The sequence below is a fragment of the Gambusia affinis genome, linkage group LG15 (assembly GCF_019740435.1).
Source record: "Gambusia affinis linkage group LG15, SWU_Gaff_1.0, whole genome shotgun sequence".
Lineage (NCBI taxonomy): Eukaryota > Metazoa > Chordata > Actinopteri > Cyprinodontiformes > Poeciliidae > Gambusia > Gambusia affinis.
Genome location: NC_057882.1, coordinates 4,647,736 through 4,668,870, shown reverse-complemented (window position 1 = coordinate 4,668,870; position 21,135 = coordinate 4,647,736). Strand labels below are relative to the sequence as shown.

The window sequence follows — 21,135 nt, the reverse complement described above, 5'->3', positions numbered from 1 at the left end:
TTTTTTCATTTTCTCTGCAGATACAGGTCCACAGAAATAATCTTTTATTTCTTCCTAAATTCTGTTAAGTTTGGACTTTTGAGGTAAAATGCACCCAGGCATGTTGGTGAGCTGCATTTGATTGTTGATGTGAAAATTTCTTGCTTTTCTGGTTGCACAGGTGATGATGCCTGATCTATTCATGTCATTTTCCTCCATTAGAAATGCATTCTTAAGATAACAACATTCAGCAAAAAACACAAGAACAAATGCTGCGGTTTAAGTTTTGAAGGTCATATTTTATTTACTTTAAAGTCTGATCCCAGGAAATTTTGGGAAACGCAGAAGCATCTGCAGATTTGGGTCATTTCTGAGTTGGAATTGTTCTGGAGAAGTTTCTGTTTCCCTCCAGATAAAATGTTTAGTCTGAATCTGAGTGCAGTGTGAGGACGGTGCAGGCAGCAACGCGTCAACTGTTGTTTTGTTGACACGTTGCTCAACAACGTCTTCAGCACAAAACCCAAACAGTTTGAAAAAGGTAGTTTTCTGATCTTTTCTTGCTCATTGTGACAAATAACCACAAAGTAAATCAGATGGAGTCTGACTCATTAGGGAGCCAATGCATCTAAATCTTTGACAAAGAAAACTAAAAAAAGAAGAAAATAAGCGCTAACGTAGAAGCTATGTCATTTAAATGCACTGTTTTAATCAATAAACATCAGGATAAGCATCTCTGTAAAAACAGGAGTTTGTTGATCTGGAGGATGAAGGAGTGTGGAAACACAATGCCAGATTGTGTAGTAGTACATTTTATGTGTATGTAGCAGGTAGTAAAATGGTGTTTATTTGCACGATGAGTTGTGTGCAGCTCTGGTTAATGCGGTAATAGTGTTTGTTGGCAGTTGCAAGATTGGGTTAGTAAATGAAAGGCTTTCCGATAATGGAAATGCGACGAAGTGGGAAGATTATGTCACGTCGACTTCCCAGTTACGAGTTTTGATGTAAATGAAATGCAGCGTTGAGAACTTTCAGTCCAGCAAACATAAACAATTAGAGGAGTTTTATACATATTTCTGTGTATTCTTGTCATTTGGTTCTCACTGAAAAAATGCAGGAGACATGAAGATCTGAACAGATCTGCTGTGGGGTTTTTCTTTACTGTTTGGCTACAAACGTGGACATGAGAAAAATCACTCATACAATATTAATATTTGAATCTCGGTTTGTGTTATATCATTAATAATAATACTTAATTGCTTTAATCTAAATAAAATATAACACATTTATAAGTAGATATTGATGTTCCACACATCCGTAAAGGATTCCATAAGTGTAAGAATTTCTGAGTTGCTTAAAATTGTGAAGTTCTCTCTATAGTCTGACAAAGAAACGCTTTGAGGTTCTGAATCCACTTGGCAGCGCGCGGCCTCCTCCAAAATGCTGTTTGATGGTTCAAGTGGTTGTAAAGGCTCATGCCAAGCTCGTCTACTACACTGTCTGCTTTTTGTGGTTGTTATAGAAACCCGCAGCACCGACCCGAGTGAGATCAGCCCTGCAGAGTGGGGGAAGTTCTGCCAGGGTTACTCCCAAAGAGCCGCCATGCAATAAAAATGAATTCTCTTTTTTCCTTCAAACTCTGCAGGCCATGAAGCTCTCACTCTTGGATTTCCTCACCGCTCACGCTCTCATTTAGCAGGAGGCTGTAATCATGCTCCTGTCCCATTAAATATGCATGTTTAATTTGTCTCTGAGTTCGTATTTCGGGAGGTGAAGGAGTTGCTGTCATGGGACTTAATTTGCTAACGAGGAGGGGAGAGATCTGAGGTGCAGCGCTGCATGAGCAAAAAGTCTCTTTCCTTTTTGAATTTGTTATTTTGTTGAAGCGTTTACTTTAGCGCGGATGCACTTCGCGTTTCTCCCAAACAGTCAACAGAAAAAACCTTAACCGGGTGAAGGAGAGGGAAGGATCCTGCAGAATCCCAATCTAACCTCTGGAGACCTTTAGAGGATTGATTCAACAAATCTTTAAAGGAATTAAATATAATTTATGTTGCAAAAAACGACTAATGTCCCTTGAGGATTTTTTATGTGCAAATCTTTCAAATCATCAAGCTGGTTTTAATGTCACACATAACGCAAGTAAATGCAAAAAAAAAGGACATTCTTATGAAAATTATTTCATTTAATAAAGGACAAAAAGCTATCCAAACCAACTTGTACTATGTAAAAATGTAATTTCCACTCTAAAACAAAAACTAAGTAGACCCTTAGTGCCAACATGAAGTAGGCTAAAAGACTTGAAGCGTACCAGAGTTTTCTTCAACTGTGCCGAGACAGAGGTTTGTAGGCGGACCAGAGTTCGTTTCAGTTTGACCCCACGTTCACACCTTCCCAAGTGAACCAGACTTTGACTGGAGTTGGATTAAAGTGTTCCAAACTGGACTGGTGTGAATGAGCCCAAAGGTAAAAAGTGAACTCTGGTGCGGTTCAAATACATATGTGAACGCCGAGCAGACCGGAGAGCGCTCCAAAAACAGAAAGTGAACTACAGTGCAGGGAATTATGGGTAAGTACAATCAAAACAATCATGCCAGACCAGCGCTAGCGGTAGAAATGACTAGTCGTCTTTTTACCAAAGACAAAAAAAGAAATCTAACAACCACTAAAAACTGACACCACTCCATTTTAACTTACATTTCATGAAGAAGGAAGTTGCACTCAGTGGATTTGCTTCAGAGGATTTTGTGTTGTTTGCTTCAGTGGTTTTTTGTGCAGCGCCTCCAAACGCAAGGAGGGAAACAGATCTTTCAAAGGGTTTGGCTGGTCTGGCACAATGAAGTGTGGAAGAGAACCGCAGCAGTTGAAAATGTAATGAATGTTGAAATTTTGGTCTCCATTTCAGTCCTCAGGACTGAAAAAAGCAACACACAAAGTCCTGTTGTGAAGACATTTGACAACAAATGAGAAACAAAGACACTGATATCTCACAGTCTGAGAGTCTTACAACTAAAGAACCGTGGAGAACCTTCCCAGGGATAGTCATCGACCAAAATGAGTCCAAAAGCTTATTAGCAACTTCTTCATTATGCAGTAGAACTGTGATCCCGAGTTCACCAGAAAGTCCATATCTGAATGCCGGGTCATGTGAGTCTTTGAGTCTCCACAGTGGGCAAGACTGTGTGGAACTGGTCAAGGTTCTTTAAATTAAAATGTTAATACAAGCAGATTTTAGTGGTTTGATTCAATTTCTGCATAGAAACTTCACATCAAAAGTGAACCATTGTAGATTAAAAAAAAAAACAAAAACAAAAAAAGGAGTAAATTTCCACGAAAAAACTCTGAAACTCCGAGATTAATCTAACTGATAAAACTCGGACAAGAACCTGTGAACAAAACAAAATTCTTCAAAAGACGAAATGGATAAGTGATAAAAGATCTGGATTCTCGATTAGAGGCTTAGGCATGAAAAAACACCCCCCAAAAACAAACAAACAAACAAAAAAACCCCTCAAAATATCAGAATCTTGGTCTGAATGTTTTATTGAAACTCCTGGTCTGTCCGATGCTGGATCAGCTTTTTTCCCTCGTGGTAATCGCTCCGTCCCACATGGCGGCTGTTAATATCTGCTTTGCTCCTTCGTATCCTCTCTCTTTGACAGAACGCTTCAGAGCCACTCATCCATGGAGGGCCCCTCAGCCTCCCGCCAGCTGCTGGAGTCGCTCCCCGGCCGGGAGGGAAGGTGAGCGCAGATAAGAGGTCTTTATCTTGGCGCCTGGGGGAGGCGGGGAAGTTTAAGGTGAAGGTCTGACACGGAGGCCCGTCCACTTCCTCCTCCTTCTGCAGCCTGACGGACACGAAGGCCCGTTTGTAAAGTTATACAGTAAAAAATTAACAGCAGGATTTGGGTTTATTTAGCCGGTCTTAGAGGAAAACATGTGGGTGCTAATTTTTCAAAGTCATATTTTCATCATTCCATTCATTTATAAATGTCAGTTGATACTATAACTAAATAAATAGTTAAAACGTATTTAATTCACAAGCTAATATTTAGCCTAAAGCTAAATAGTTAGTCTACTAATTAAATATTTAGCTGTAAATTGATTATGTACTTTGCTAAAATCTAGTTCCAAGCTAAATATTTAACTACATGTTTAAGTCAGATACTTAGTTTTTGGCTAACTAAATAGATATTTACCCAAATATTTAGTTTTTAATCTATTTAGCTCCAAATTGAATATTTATTTCCAAGTAAATATTTTTGTTCCAAACTCAATATGTGGTTTACAAACTAAATATTTAGCTCAGACATAAATAAGTATTAAGTAAGTACTTAGCAAGTTAAATACTTAGTTTACTTGCTAAATATTTAGTTAGCAAGCTAAATACTTAGCTTGGAAATAATTAGTTGGGAACTAAATAATATTTAACATTTAAATATTTAAATATTTAACTTGTGAATTAAAAATTTAGTCTATAACTCTGACATTTATGAATGTATGAGTAACATGGTGAAAATATGAGCCATCTCTCCATGACGGACTGCATAAGCCTAAATATTGCTGTTAATTCTGTATTGTGTAACTTTACTAATGTTGCCCCATACATGTGAGGCTCAGGCCCGATCTTCATGTCCCTGGGCTCCTTCACGTCGGCCCCCACTGCACCGGCATTAATGAGAAAGATGAAAGGGGGCCCTCCTCCTCCTCTTCCTCTGCTGGTACCAGCCGATCCGCTCCTCTTCCTCCTCCAGTACACTCTGGCCCTGCAGCCTTTCTGCTCGGCTGGGGGAACAAGCTCTGCTGTGGTAAATTGGAACCGAAGCTGGTTCCTATTTTAAATTTTTCAGGTATTATTCCCTCAGATCTTCCATGCATGCGTCTCTTTTTATGGCTCACACTCTGCTTTCTTTGAGTCATAAACAACATGAAACGCACAATCCTCTCCTTTCAGGTTTTGCAACAAAGGTCAAAGCTCATTACTGAAGCTGGTTTTTATGTCTTTTTATGTTGAAATAAACCAAACAAATCACTTTGTTTATCTGCTTTTAATCTGATGGTGGCAGCGTGTTGGAGCAGCTCTGTTACTCTTGCAAAATAGAATATGATATGTTATTTTGGTTATACTGTTGCATGCTTGGACAATTATTCACTCTGGTTTTACATGCAGGACACTGCAAAAAAAAGTACAATTTTACTTAACTTATTTTGGCATATTTCTAGTGCAAATATTGTAGTCAACTTGAAATATGACAAAACTAACTTACAACTAACAAGCAAGATATAGGAGCTTGTATAAAGTCAATAATTCCTTAATATTGATGAAAAAGTTTTAGTTCCACTGGCAGGTTACTTGTAAACTGGGAAAAATGTCTTGTTATTGAAATATTCCGCCAGTGGAAGGAATATTTTTTGTGATCAATGTGAAGGAATAATTGATATGAAGAAGATCCGATATCTAGCTGAAAAGTTACTTGCAAGTTAGTTTTGTGTTATTTCAAGTGAACAAATGCATCCTGACTTGAATCTAGACCAAAAATACTTAGTAAGATTTTGTATTTTTGGAGTGCAGCTTTTTTATACATATACTTTCAGACAGTTACGATGTGTAACCGTGGTAACAAGGTGGTTTTACAACCGGCAGCAGCTGGTTAGCATCATCAAAAGATCAAATGACCCCTGAACCCTGACCTCATACCTCACAGGACCTGAAATGGAGGCATCGTGAAGAACGATCATGTCTCCTACTCCATCGTCTTTTTAGCCATACAGAAAGACAGAGATTTAAAGACGAGTAGCAAATGAAAACCAGGTGGATTAGCAGAGCTTGGTGTCATCCAGGATGTTGTCTTTACTTTCAGATATTGGGCTGTTAGTATGTAGTCAGTCATGAGACTGCCATATCACAATAATTGAGCTTCTTGATATTTGGCAGAAGTAGCAGAAATCACTTAAATTGTTTTCTTGTCTGATGAATTTGAAGTTTTACCCAAACTTACACCCAAGGGGAATTTAGAGTCCTTAACAGATGCATTTTTGAGTTGTGGGAGGATGCCGCAGTGCCCGGCGTTTCAAAAAGTTACCTAGTTGCTTGTTTCAGCTGCCTGATCTAAACTGTCCCTCTCAGATCAGAGATCAGAACAGGCCAGGAACCACGGGACCTCAATCCTCCCGTAAACAGGAAGCTCCTGGAGAACTGGTGTCACTTGACACAGAAAAGAAAAGATTCTCGTCAACCCGAGAGAGTCCCAAAGCCAAAGCAAAACCAAGTACCCCAAAATCCCCACATGGAGTAAGCTTTTTGGCTGCCGTGACAAAAAATATCTTCAAGGTGAGGCTTTCAAACATAAAAGCACTGCATGAGCTGTCATGGTGGTGGCAGCATCATGCTGTGGGGCCGTTTTACTAGTGCATCGCAAAGCTTTCTAATTTACTTACCTGATATGAACAGAGACTGAAATAACTTGGATATAGTTAGGAAAATGATCCCAAACACACATTAGAGTTGTTTCACAATACACACAGCCGGGTAGTTTAGCCAAAAATTACACTAATGTAAGAGTAGCACTACTTCTACATATTTTTACTCAAAAGTAAAAAAAAAAAAAAAAGTATTTGGTAATTTAGTATATTTCATTTAGTATTTAAAATTACACAATCAAAGGGGCCAGAATATAAAGTAATGTAGACGTTTTAGCATTTTAAGGACCAAAATTAAAATCATAAACATAATTACAAAATAACAAAATCACGCTAAATAACTAAATTAATTTCCAAATAAGTTTCTTTCAATATAAAACTGGTGAAACTTTAACAAAACTGCAGGTTAACCAAAAAATGGTGATTCTATGAGTATCCAGAAATTTTACTCAAGTAAGAGTAGCAATACTTCATGAGAAAGTTATTCAAGTAAAAGTAAAAAGCACAGCAAATACCGTGAAACTAGCCACTTTCAGTAAAGTTTGTTATATCTCTGGCTATAATAGTTATTTAATTAGATTTAGGCCATATAATTATAAACCTGTGGTACTTTTAACCAAAAAAGTAAAAAAAGATGATCGCAAATATAGACATTAATAAAATACAATGGTTGAATCACACGAATAAAAACACAACAGAAGTCTTTGATGTTGTTTTCAGCAGTTTTACAGAGAAAACAGTCAGCTGTAAAGGGTCACTGCTGCCATCTAGCGGCCATATCCATGTACTACAAGATTGCAGCTCTGACCTGTTAAATTAGAATATGCGTTCAGATCAGTCTTGTTTGTCAGATTGAAAGTACCTTTTGAAAATAATATTATCAATACTATTTAAGTACCTTTTGAAAATAGTATTATGAATATTATTTTCATAGTATTTCAGACAGTTATGATGTGTAACCGTGGTAACAAGGTGTTTAGGAGATAATTATGTTCCAGTCTATCGAATGCTTTTTCTGCATCAAGTGAAAGCAAAGCTGTATCAGGATGTCCATATTTAGCATGAATTATATTCAGTACATGAAGGATGCCGTGGTGTTCTTGTCGCCCCTTTATAAATCCGTTTTAATCAGGGTCAGAAAGGGATGGTAAAAATTTCTCAAGCCTAATTGCTAGAACTTTAGATATTATTTTGGCATCAGAATTTTATAAGTGAGATTGGTCGGAAGGATCCGCATCTAGTGGGAGATTTACCAGGTTTAGGTGGTATTATTATGATCGCATTTCGCAAGGAAGGAGGTTATTTTTTAACGGTATAACTTTCCAATAGCATATTATGAAGGGGCTGCAGTAATTTGTTTTTAAATATTTTATATAGGTTCAAAGGAATCCCATCAGGACCAGGTGATTTTCCTGATTTTAATTGATCTATTGCATTTGAGAGTTCATCTATAGATATTGGCATGTCCAGTTCTGATTTAGCTGTTTCACCAAGTGTGGGGATGTTTACAAAATTACGAAAGGAGTCAAGAGACGCTTGTGGTATGTGTCCTTTAGACGTATATAACTTTGAGTAATAATCTATAAAGAGATCATTAATTCTTTGAGGGTCAGTAGTGTTTTCATTTTCAGATATAATTTCATTTATTGCCTACTCATTCTGCAAAGCCAGAAGTTTTCCTGCCCTCTCTCTCTGATCGCAGTAGGATTGTTTCAATCTGAATATCTCTGATGAAGATTTGTTAGTAGGTAGTTGGTCATATTTTGCTCTCAATATTAGCAGTTTTTGTTGCTTTTAGAACTCTTTAGATTTGTCTCAAGCTCAGTCTCTTTTATTTGTTCTTCAAGTTTTACCATGATAGTTTTATCAGCTTTATTTTTTTTTTTTTATTTCTAATAGATGCCAGAGTCTCAGATTTATTAAGGCTGGAGTAATCATCAATATTTATCTCAATATATTTCAGAAATTTGGGCATTTGCAACCAGTGGGGTTTTAATCATCAAATAGGATTACTCCCATCTCATGACCACAGCCCGTCTGACCAAGGATTTGGATCCGGATTTGGTACTTCTGCTGAACATGGAGTCAGCGCTGCTCCTCCCCAGCCTCTCCTCCCAGAGCCGTCCATCAGTGCAGCATCTGCTCTCTTCCTCGTCCCACGGTTGATCATTTCAGTACCTGATCGACAGGCCAGGTTCTGTTCTCTCCTCACACACTGACTGATTCTGTCAGTAATATTTCTCTGGTCACTGATCTCTCCTCTCCGCCCCTCTCGCAGTGCTGCAGTTGAAGATCCACTGTGCCAATAAATCTGAGTTTTCTGTTCCCTCCTGCGTCGTGTCTGATTTTCTGGGTCCCTCTAGTGCAGTGGTTCCCAAAGTAAAAGCAAAATCTTGAATTGCATGATATTAGTAATATGTTTTTTTGAGGAATACTTGGAATATTAAGTGATGAAAAACTTTCATTACAAAGACATTGCAGAAAAATGATCTCGCCAGGTCAAAAAAGGCCCATTAGAGGTTTAAGACTTCTTTTCATGTCAGATTTTGACTTTTAAATTGTTTTAAATATTGAACCTTTTATTTCCTTTGTATGTTTTTTAATAATGTAGTGTTTTTTTTTTTGTTTTACATACAAGTTATTAGGATTTTATTATTTGTTAATTGTTGTGTGTTGTGACTTCTGTTTCATTATTTTTCTGCACAGCTCTTTGGTCGTGTTGGAGTGTAAAGTTCTCTGGAACAAAACCAGGAATAGTAACTCCAGAGCTGCAGAGTTTAGATGCTGCACCTTCATTTCTGATGTAAAATAAAGACAAAAACTGAATAAATTAATTACTTGTACTGTTCCTCTTCATGTGATTTCAAACACATGTCAGATTTTTAGACTCAGTTCAGGGAAAATATAAACTGAACCATGAATGTAAAGACGACCAGCCAGGAAATGTTTCTTTTCATGCACTTATTGATTATTTGTCATTTCTGAGGCAGAGAGAGCTCCATTAGGGAGGTCAAGGTCAGGTGACAAAAAAACAAAAACTATTAATTTATCCTAATTCTACAAACATGTGGGACAAACTGATGAAGGTACAAATACAAAATTACATCAGAGAGGAAATTTGATGAGAGTTTTATTTAAGTCCAGTTGTTTGTTTTATCCAGTCCATGTATTCACACACATCTATGATTGTAGTCGGTTTCTGACACGGAGCTTTTCCGCTTAAACAAATTACACCATAAATCATGTTGTTGTACTGCACTGCTCCACCAGAGTCACCCTGTAAAAAATTATGTGAATATATTTATTTGTGTTGTAAAACAGAAAAGTCTTCTCATCACTGCAGAGAGATACTGAAGAAACAAACTTACAAGACATAAATCCTTGTTCGGTGCTGCAGTATGGAATACATGCCCACGTGTCCTCATGAAGTGGGAAACAGAATCAACTTTCATGTCGACACACTGAAGATGTGATGAAACAGGAGTATTGGTTACTGTGGAGAAACATGAGAATCATAAACATGTTCTTCAATTGACCTCTGTAGAGACAGAAGCAAAGATTTTATTCTCAAAGCTTCAATATTTCTCTCACATCGTTCATTATTGGGGCCCGTTGTCGTTCCTCCCTCTCCTGCCAGCTGAACAATATCGTCTCTAAAACACAATAAGGACACAATGTAAAAATGCAAGATAACAATGTAGAAAATTAATTATCTGTGTCAGTGTATGACACAGATAATTAACCTCCAGTCCTCACTGACAGTGTCCCACGTCCTTCCATGTGTCTTTGGTCCAACACACCTGATTTAAACGGGTTCTGGTTCTGCTGGTGGCCTAGTTACCTGACTCAGGTGTGCTGAAGCAGAGGCAGCAGGACTGGAGGAATGGAGACAGAAAACCTGAAGTCGTGTTTTGTATTTTTTACTTACTTTTTAAGACGATTATTGCATGTTGGTAGCTGAGCAGGTGGGACATCTGTTACTGGTGTCTGAAGCTTCAGCAACATGATGTCATGCCACTGGCCGTGGCGAGTGTACATCACAGGATCGTGAAGGATTACTTGATCCTGCTTCCCAGCAGTCCGTGGATGAACTTTCAACATTGCTATGTTAGTCCTGCAGAAAAGGTTAGATAATAATGAACACAGAAAACCTGATCACCCTCAGAGGAAACTGTGTTAATGTCTCTTTCCTACCAGCCTGGCTCCGACTTCCAGCAGTGAGCTGCAGTCAGGATCCACTCAGAGTGGATCAGAGATCCTCCACAGCGGAAGTTTACTTTACCTTTCTTGCGCCACAGGCGAACATGATAAAGGCGCTCCGTGTCATCACAGTCATGACCTCCAATGATTCTCTTCTGCAGAGAAACATCCGAGTTCACTGAGACACCTGAAGAAGAAAAAGACTTTACTCAGAAATCAGGTGCAACGATGGCTACTGCAACAGAAAAGGGATAAACAGTTAAAGATTAAAAAGCATCACATTTATATGCAAAGAAGTTTCAGTCTGAAACAGAATCAGAGGGAAGTTGGAGAGTCACAGAGAGCAGCAGCCTAACTGGAACCAGTGGAAGTTTCCCCAGTTTCTCCAGAGTGTCCAGTGTGTCCGACTCACCCAGCAGCAGCAGCAGCAGCAGCAGAACCTTCAGCAGAGACATTGCTGGTCCAGCTTCCTGTGAATGTCTGCTGCCCTGCAGCAGCTTTTAAACTCTGTTTACAACTTCCTGTTGGACAGGAAGCCACCAATCACAGGACAGAATCTGATCTGTCCAATAACCTTGATTGTAAACCTGATGAAATAAACAGATTTTCTGAAGAAAATGTTTTCAGGTTGATGTTTTTTTTTTTTTTTTTTTTAAGAAAAAACTGTTTGGTTTCCAATCTTCAAGATTTCACATCTGCCTTTGCTCCCGAAAGTAAAATCCTTTTGTTTGTTGACGGGCTGTGAAAATGACCCTCTATACAAACAGAAAAGGGTTTGCTTCTTTTATTTGGAAAAGAACAATATTACATTGCTGGGTGGTGAAGAGCATTTGCATTTGTTGTAAATGCAAAATTACAACAAAAAAATTAAAACTCAGAAATGAACCCAATTAAAAGAAAACAATTCTGACTTTTATAACCAGTTTAAAAGAAACCTATGGGGAAATATTAACTGATTCTTTTTATTAAACACGCAGACCTCTTTCATCACTCAGGATCTTTGCTTTCACAATTTTTCTTGATTGCTTTGTGAACAGCTGAACAGCAGGACTTTGGGTCAAAGTGACACATTTTGTTAGCAACAGGCTCAAACTGTGCCACATTTAAAATATTAAACAAAAGCAAATATTGCTCTCAGCCAGCCTTAAAATAAACATGACAGCCTGTGATTTGATTAATTATAGATGTGATTACATATTCATCTGCTAATCAAAATAAAATTGTTTTATGTGGGTAGAAGTTAGTTTGGTGTAAAGTGGATCTAATGTGCTAACAAATATCAAGATAAGGACAAACATAAATACAAAATAACAGAAAAAAGGCCTGGTGCTACATTGTGAGAAACAAAATCACTAATGGAACTAAAACGTCCTTCATAAAAGAAACTGAATCTTGTGATATTGCAGACAACAAATGTTACAAAAATTTGTAAGGAACACTCTGTTATTGACAAAAGGACTTTTTGTCTTTTCTGTATCTGTTTTATCTGCTCACATGCACGGCTGCACACTGACGTAACCGTAACATTTGAGACTGACGACAGTCCAACAAAAACAAAGCCTGATTTAGGCAGGCCAACACCTTAGAGAGGAAGCAGAACGGGGAGAAAATAAAGATGAACTCGCTACAATCTTTGCTTCACTTGGTGTCAGCACTAACTTTCCTCTTTAATGACTCTTCTAAAGAAATTCAAAATAAATATCAATTCCTGTGTGTTTTGCGACTGAGATTTTAAGACAATTCATCTTTTTTCAATAGCAACTTCATTCATATTTTTGGAAAGATTTTCAAAAGTGGACATTGGAAAACAATAAATAAATTTAAAAAAGAGAGAGAAATTTGTAATTGGTGCCAAAATGTCCAAAAATGTCTCATTTGGGACATTCAGCTGGAATTTTATCAACCAGTACCTTTCTAAAATGTCTTTGCTTCAGGGTTTTGGATGAAATTTGGTCCAGTAATTGGTCAGAACCTGTATTATGAGTCGTTAGAGGTTCTGGGTTTTCACTGCATACTTTTAAGGAAAATCCACATTATGTAATGTATTCTATTAGAATTTATTATTATTTTGTATTTTTGTTCTGTGTGCCATATGTATTTGTTCTTCCTCAGTAAATCAAATGTTGATTTTTAGACTTCTAGAGTATTCTCTGGAACATTACCCTCATTTTGATTCCTGAACCAGTTAAATACACCTAGCAGTTCCTGAGGTATATGGAATTCATTTTGGGGATGTCGTTTTGGAGAACTCTCCAAAAAGTTTCCATAAAAGAGGCTGTGGTACGAACTGCAGGTCAAACAGATTAGGCTCCGAACCGACGAAACCCACCGGCCTCCTGGCCAGCAGGGTGAAGATCCGCAGCCGCTCTCCGCTCAGGCGGAGGTCAGTCTGCATCCGGCTGCAGTCGGCCAGCTGCAGGTCCAACAGCTGGCGGCAGAACCGCGACCTGGAGGCCTGTGGCAGCAGCAAGGCCATTAAACTATCAGAGTTCCATAAACAAGTGTTACTATACTGGAAAATCCAGCTAAAGACTGCTGCTGTGTGACAGTCGCTGGACCTTTTCAACTCCTCTGGGATTTGAGGTCATAGCTCAGGGAATATTTGGAGTTTTGGACACTTATAAGCTGCTCCCAGTTGTGAAAACAATACTTTGTTCCCATGGTTACACATAATAACAACTATTCTAAAGTAAAAAAAAAAAAGAAAGAAAGAAAGTCAAAGCAAAAATCCTTCCAGCTGCCTCTGAAACTAGAGGAATTCATTTTCCATACATGAAAAGATTCAACAAAAAGGTTCAGAGACTTTTATTGTGCTGAGCTCTTTATTATAACGGAGCAGCTCCTGAGCAAAGTCACAGAGTTTAAAATAAATATCATTCACGTGAACACATCTCTTCAAACTTAAGAATAATCAATATAATAAAAAAGTTAATTTGACTTCGATTTAGACAAACATGAAATGTAGGAACCTCAAATCACATTCGAACAGTGAAGTGAGTAAATGGTCCACAAGGACGGAGGTCATGACAGAGGAACTCTGGAGTAGCTCCATAGTATGGAGCTAAATGGGGGCCATAAAGTTTGTTCAAAAGGAAAAAAAACAACAACAACCTGAAACTGGAAAAACAAAACAAACAAAAAAACATTGAATCTGAAAAGCAGTTTTCAACATATTTTTGTTTAGTTAATGTTTTTCTTCTTTTGAACAAACGTTATGGCCCAAATTTAGCTCCTTAGAACTGCCACGGTTTCTGTTTGGTTCTGAGAGGCCATTGCAACCCTCTTGTTGGTTGTCACCTAATGTGTTATGAACAGAAACAATGTGACTCCACACAAGTGGTCCAACAGCTGAAAAATAAACAAAAGACGCAGTTAGCGTTGTGACCGAGTGGTCAGCCACAAACACCAACTGGTGCTGCTCTCATATTTTTCCAGTCCAACCACGACAAAACTTTATAAATTATATTTCTAAATATTAAATAATCTCTCAGTATTTCGTTAATTGTTGAACTAGAAAAATATGACCCTAAGTAAAAAAATTAGCAAAGAGCTGCCTCTCTCACACCTACCTCCACCAGCGCTCCTCAGAACTTTGGTTAGGGAAGCCGAGAAGGACCCGTTGCGTTCAGTCACTCATCTCACCACTAGGTGGCTCCAAACACATAAATCGAAAATCCCATTACAAACACATACACACAATATTTTTTTTTTTTTTTGAGCAAAATTCATATACACATTCATACACACTTTTCTCTCTGTTACACCATGTTGGTGATCCGTTCTGGTTGCGGCGTGCTCATACAGCATTGGGCTTGTCCTTGTTGTTTACATGATTCTGGTAAATCACCCCGAGCGTGTTGAAAAGGTTTCCAAAGAAGAGCACCAGGTAGGAGCAGCCACTCATCAACACCTGCACGGCAAAATAAAATGAAGGCACGGAAAATTCATTTCATTTCAACAGACTGCAACATATTTCGCCACGCTAAAACCAAACTCCACGTACATGTATGTGATTTGGGTTTTGTGTGGCAGAACCAACAGATTTTTAAAGTGGAAGAAAAATCTAAATGGTTTTCAGCTGTTTTTACACTTAAAAATCTGATTAGTGTGGCATACATTTGTATTCCGGCCTCCTGAGACAATAGCTTATAGCGGTGTTTGTCCAAGTGTGGACCACCAGGGGGCGCTGCAGGGGCCTCAGAAAGTTGTAGGGAAGATGAGAAAAATTTCAAAAATAAAACAAATTGAATCCCATAATTTTTCTTTCTTAAATTTGTCTGTTGTTCAATCATGCTGTTTTTAAATAAAATCAGAGTTAAAACATTTGGAATAAATGTTAGTTCTGATGCTCTTTTTCTGATTGGCTGTCTGTCAAACTCATCGAGCTGTTTTGCTCCTCAACGTAGCATAAAACAAACGCAAACAAGAAATGGAAAAGTTTCTGACAAGAAAAAGGCCAAATGAACCGTCCAGGCGTCTGAAAAAAAAAACCCAATCTGTTGTGATGTCATCTGAGCAGGGCGTCTTCTACATGTTCAATGTGGCCACCTCATGCGGCATGCGACAAATGTGGAAAATTCAAGGTATGTGAATACTTTGGATTTTTTTCCAACTGATGAGAAGAGAATGACGTTTTTTTTGTTTTTTGTTTTTTTTTTGGGAAACTGACCTGCCACACTTGGTGCTCTGGGAGCTGGGACATCTTGAAAAGCGTTATGCTGTTGTACAGCTCCCAAAACTGGAACAGAATAAAAAAAAAAATAATCACGCTCAACAAGACAACTCAGAAAAAAAAAAAATAAATCTGATTTATTGAATGATGTCACTTTTAAAACAGAGGCTACATACGTTACACAGGAACAAGACGGGAGGCAAGAAGATCAGTAATCTCCACATCCAGGGCTGGAAGCCCTCTAAACACCCAGAGACATTAAAATGAGCTGACGTCAAACAGACTTCCTGCTGCTATGAAGGCTGAATTGAAACATTTGACAGCAGAGAGCAGAAAACTGTTCTAACAGAGTAACAGAAACTTCTGCTCATAACGTTCTCATCCTATAATTGTCTTGTTTTGCCATGATGTTGATTAAATGGGGAGAAGGTCACAGATTAGCAAATTTGGACCATTGTGAATATAGATGTTATAATGTGCTAATAACTGATATTTACCAATATTATACATAAATATTCTACATTATTCGTTGAGCTATTCTGGGATTTTTCCAATAAAATGTGATTCCTAATTATTCACAGAAAATGGGTGGATTATTTCATCGAGCGTAAAGATATATATTTTTTAAAATGCAGCTTTGATCGCTAAATGCAACTTGACACACTGCAAAGCGGCCAATCCAAAAGCACCATTCATTTTCCTAGGCTCTGATAGGCTGAAACGCCAATAGCTTCTGTGCTCGTTTGTGCTGAAGCATAATAAATTAATTTAAACTGTCAACTTTATTAATCAAAGCCAGTGGGTGGGATTACAGGAGACCCTGGTATCTGATTGGCTGCTTCAAACAGCAACTCAAGAGCAACTTCTCTCCACATTTTTGTTGTGTCATGACATTGTTTAAAGCAGTGTTTCCCAATTCCAGTCCTCGGGCCCCCCTGCCTGCATGTTTTAGGTGTGCCTCTATACCAGAACAGCTGATTCAAATGATTGCATGACATCTTCTGCAGCCACCAAGTACTGCAGGAGCCTGTTAATCACCCAAAGATTCAATCCAGGTGTGTGGCAGAAGGGAAACACCTAAAATATGCAGGCAGGGGGCCCTGAGGACTGGAATTGGGAAACACTGGTTTAAAGTGTAAACGTGTTGCCTTCGCTGACCAACGGTGAGGTCCATGTTGTGTGTCTCCCCCGGCACTTTGTGTTGGTACAAACAGCCACTCTGGTAGCAGTACTGCACGAACTGAACAAAACCTGCAAGAAGGAATCAAAACATCACAATGGATCACTCGAATGTTTTTAAATTAATAGTTATCTATCAAAAGGTTTTTTTTAATTATTATTTTTTACAGAATTTGAAGAGTTCTGGGTTGAATATACTTGCAGACAGAGAAGGTTTTTCATCTTAAATGCTAAATGTAAATATGTTTTGTACTATTTTGGCTTAATATCTGCTCTGACTGTTGTTCTTTCAGCAACAATTAATCAATTACTTGACAATTATTTCAATAATCAATTCACAACAGGCTGAAACATGGGAAGATATTTGTTTTGACCCATTAATTAATGTGAAACTGGCACAGACAGACTTACTCTGATAGAGATTGTAGGAAAGATACTGATCTCTGAACATCTGGTAGAGGTCGCCATCAGGCCTGAGAACAAAGGTCACACCAGGTGAGAGAGGTGATGAGATTGAGCTGGTCAATAAGTAATAATACGACTCGTTACATTAGGAACTGTGGAGGAAGGGCCTGAGTGAAGATCAGGTCTTACCAAGTCAGCATGACTCCAGACAGGAAGATCGACACAAAGTGATGAAAAACCCACCAATCTCTGATCCTGAAACAGCAAAAGATGCTCAGAGCTGGCAAAAGGTTTTCTTTCCCTGAACACGTTTCGCATTGTGTTGACTGCATCTGGAGCTAATCCTTGCAAAATCGCTCGAATTCATTCAAACACCTGAATACGCTTCAATCCAAACCAAACGTGTCTAAACTTTCTGTCCAGTCATAAGTATGTAAGGGTCAAAGAAAAAAGTTTGTTTTTTTTACCTACTCAACAATGAACTAAGTATGCAATACATTAATTAAACAAACATTAATTGAAACAAGCTCCTGTTCCTTGCTGTTACTTATCAGATTGATCTTATTTCAGGTATACTAAGATATTTGTACTATAGAGTAGGCCAAAAATTATTGGTACAATTTTGTGTTTTTGTGGTGTAGCTGACTATGTTCACCTATTAGGTGAACAATTTCTCATTTAATTTGAAAAAAAAACAAAACAACAACATATAAAATAAATCAATTTTCCATTCAGTAGATATTTATGCACTATTTAGGCACATTTTACTGACAAAAAAGTAAAACCACCTCTTACTTACAGGTAAAAGATGGGTTACTTATAAGTACTTATGAGTATAAGTACTTATACTTCTTTTTGGCACTACCAGAGCTCCATACAATGTCTTTTTGATGAAGGTTCATGGCCACTGACAGCTGTCCCACAGTTCTGTTTTGCACCACAATATAACATGCAGAATTATTAATAATTTTTCTGTATTTTTGAGCATTGCAAAATGCAAGATACAAGTACATTTGAAGTATTAGCTACAAATTTATCAAGTTTCAGGCATTAGTTTTAAATATGCAAATAGAAAATATAAGAACATCTTTAGGTTTAATCCCAATGTTGGACACGTTTTAGACTTTTAGATCCCTCACAGAGCATCTTGCCCAACGTGCGATGAGACCACATACAGACCTTGAGCCATTGCTGATGAGGATGCTCTCCCGGATGGTGAGTGTGCAGTAATACCACACCAGCAGGAAGTTGAACAGATCGTCCAGGGTTCTGACACAGGAGCAAAAACAATCAGGGACGCGTTGCGTCATCACAAAAACCAAATACACGCTGCATCTCCTGCTGCTTTGTGGATTTAAAATCCATCAATTGAGCCAAATCTGAACCCTTCCTACCTGAAGCTGAACAGAAAGCGACATGTGAAGGAGAACACGAACAGGATGACTCTCAGAACCCGCTTGAGCTTCTCATATTCACCTTTGTATGCACACCTGTGTGGGGAGAAACACGAGGAGACGGCTGGTTGGAGCGGCTCTGGAGCGTCTGCAGTGAAAATATGCAACTTACTTTTGCTGTTTGCTCAGAAGCCTCAGATGAATGTTTCCCAGAACCAGCGTGTGGTAAAGCCTGAGCAGGGAAGACGCAGAAATCAGTGTCACGCAGATATTCAATGTTCTACACTTCAAACTAGAGGTGGGTATTTATGACATAGTGTGTCATTTATCGCAATAAATTTTGAATCACAAGATTTTGATTTATTGCTGTCACAATAAATTCAAGTTAATAATATCATTTTTATGATTTTTCCCCACTGTGTGTTCAATAAAGGTGTATCAATAAATACAAACAAATTTGAACCAGGGTTATAATAGTTTTGGGTTGTTCATTCGGGTTTAGTTTTATTTCAGAGTGAAATTGTGTTTGTCTAATTAATTCAGTTAGTTTAAATTAGCTTCTAGAGTGCATTGGCTAGTATTTATTCGTTTTTATTAGTTAAATGTTGTTTAGTTTCAGCTTAGGTTTTCTTTGTTGTTGTAGTAGAAGTTTTAGGGGTTTTTTTGTACTTCAAACGTGTGTCTAAATGCAGTTACTGTGTAAGTGTTAGTGGTACAAATCACAATTTTCTTTTGTGTGACGGGTGTCTTAAAGAAACATATATTTTTTTAAATGCCGTGCTTTGCAGTCACAGCTATAAAATGATCTAAAAGAGTAATAAAGTTTGAATTGACACAACAGTCCCACAAAATATCATAATAAAACTATACTCCTATGCAATGTGTTTCTACCTGTTCTTCTTTGGCAGATCTGCTTCCATCTCAAATAAAGCCTTCCTTCTCTCTTTGATGAACTCTTCCATCACAGAGATGTAATCCCTCTGCTCTGGGCTCAGCTGCCTATGATTTTGTTTGTATCTGATGGAGAAAACGTTTTTAGCAAACATTAAAAAAATTATATATATCATTTGCTGTTGAGTTAAACCCATTTCCTGTTGACACTCACTTCATCAAGAGAAAACTGATTTCCTCCAGGTTCTTCCTCTGTTCTTCTATGAACCTGGAGCAGCTTCTCTCCAGCTGGGCGTTTTCTTCCAGTTCCTCTTTATAGAGACGATAGTTATCCTGTAGGTGGAGTAGATTAACCAGGCATTCTTACTCATTTTTAAATAACATCTCTGCCACTGTTGCACATTTGTTTTTCTGCACTGATATACTTTATTGTAAATAGTCTGTCTTTTTCAATGTTATATAAACATGTTTTGGAAAAGTGATTATTTGACTCCACTGCGCATCCCTTGGAATGCTAGTTTGATATTTTAATTATTGTCATTATTAATCTTGTTTTTTTATGTTTATATCTTACACTTTTTGTGTTAACTCTTATATCTGATGCTGCTGTTACACATACATTTTCCCCTTTGCAGAACAATAAAGACTGTTTCTATTCTATTCTACTCTATTCAGTAAATAGAACAGAGTTGTATAGGTGTATATACATATTTTTATTTTCTTTATTGTTATGTTGAAATAAAAAAAAGAACAGAGCTGTAAAAGTCTGAATATATATATATATATATATATATATATATATATATATATATATATATATATATATATATATATATATATATATATATATATATATATATTTATTGATTTATATATATATATATATATATATATATATATATATATATATATATAAATCAATAAATCAATAAATAAATCACCACCAAAAGATGCTGTGGAGGGAAAACGACTAAAAATGACTTAGCCTATTATTTTAGAAAGATGATGGTGAAATAATGAAATCTACACAGCAGAATGGACACAATGATCACAATCATCACAAGGCAGTTATGAAATACATACAAAGATGTTTACCAAAACATATTTTAGCAAGAATTTCACCTGTATATCTAATATCCGTTACATATGAACCGATCTGTTAAAATGTATTTAAATGTTCCTGATAATTATAATTTAATCTTTATCTGCTAAAGGTGGATCCCACACGCCAGTCTCCCCACCTACAACGTCTGTTAGCTTATCCGAGCAGCAAGTATTTAATTGTTTACTACAGCCGGATACAATAACTAAACAAACCTGAATATTCTTGTAATCTTTTTCCACCTTCTCCCATTCCGGAAAAAATTCGGTGTTCTCAGCTGCCCAGACTAACATTTTCCTCCGATGCTCCTTTCCAACAGTTGTAACCGTTAAAACAACATCCGTTAACGACAGACGCTTCCAGCAGATGCCTTTCGCAATAAAAGCATCACTCTTAAAAAACTCGGGAAAAACAAAATAACTATGAACGTGCTTTGAAAAAGGCTGGTATCTTCTGCTACAGCTGCTATATTTTCATTTGTTGCTTTTAAAACCTTGTTCGCCTCTCTTTTCTGAAGGTTAAGCACTTTTACTTTTTTGAACTATATCCGGTATGTTGGTAGTATTGTTCCTGTAGTAATTTTAAGGAAATTGTCTTCCTAGTTCGTCCAATCAGAACATACCCTCGTGATTCCGTTATGTCATCTCAGCCAATCAGCGTCAGCGCATTATGACTCCACCTCGCATTCACGCCGTAGGAACTATACGTTAGCGCCTCCGCCATATTGTGACTGGCAATATCCACATAGTAACTTCTTCTAAGCAAGGGTAAATATGTTTATTTTTTAAATATAAAATATATATTTTTTTAAAAATCTGATTTTTTTGGCCTTCAAGTGCCTTTTACTTGACGATTTTGACCCAGGAGACAAAAGGTTTGGGAGCCCCAGGTGTCAC

At 37.5% G+C, this 21,135-nt stretch overlaps 1 protein-coding gene and 1 long non-coding RNA gene across 9 annotated transcripts; one reads left to right on the top strand and one right to left on the bottom strand.

Annotated features, from left to right (window-relative positions):
* The first annotated feature begins 5,502 nt into the window (after positions 1 to 5,502).
* Positions 5,503 to 8,998, top strand: LOC122844901. Its single transcript, XR_006372952.1, has 3 exons — positions 5,503 to 5,788; positions 6,104 to 6,307; positions 8,360 to 8,998. It is a non-coding gene; the product is annotated as an uncharacterized LOC122844901 (long non-coding RNA).
* Positions 8,999 to 10,376: 1,378 nt separating this feature from the next.
* On the bottom strand, positions 10,377 to 20,741 carry LOC122845058 (ion channel TACAN-like). Of its 8 annotated transcripts, none has more exons than XM_044141048.1 (14): positions 20,455 to 20,741; positions 19,352 to 19,470; positions 19,138 to 19,263; positions 18,419 to 18,478; positions 18,247 to 18,342; positions 18,032 to 18,121; positions 17,042 to 17,107; positions 16,859 to 16,920; positions 16,427 to 16,519; positions 15,445 to 15,509; positions 15,266 to 15,334; positions 14,166 to 14,506; positions 10,679 to 10,783; positions 10,377 to 10,510 (listed from the first exon to the last, which is right to left on the bottom strand). In XM_044141048.1, exons 1-12 carry the CDS (start codon positions 20,530 to 20,532, stop codon positions 14,393 to 14,395), a joined length of 1,038 nt encoding a protein of 345 aa, XP_043996983.1. In that variant the 5' UTR covers positions 20,533 to 20,741; the 3' UTR covers positions 10,377 to 10,510; positions 10,679 to 10,783; positions 14,166 to 14,392. The 8 variants fall into 8 exon arrangements, with proteins under 8 accessions (XP_043996983.1, XP_043996980.1, XP_043996981.1 ...); XM_044141045.1 differs by lacking the exon at positions 10,377 to 10,510 and having other exon boundaries at positions 10,656 to 10,783; positions 14,166 to 14,251; positions 14,344 to 14,506; XM_044141046.1 differs by lacking the exon at positions 10,377 to 10,510 and having other exon boundaries at positions 10,656 to 10,783; positions 14,166 to 14,248; positions 14,344 to 14,506.
* Between the last annotated feature and the right edge of the window lie 394 nt (positions 20,742 to 21,135).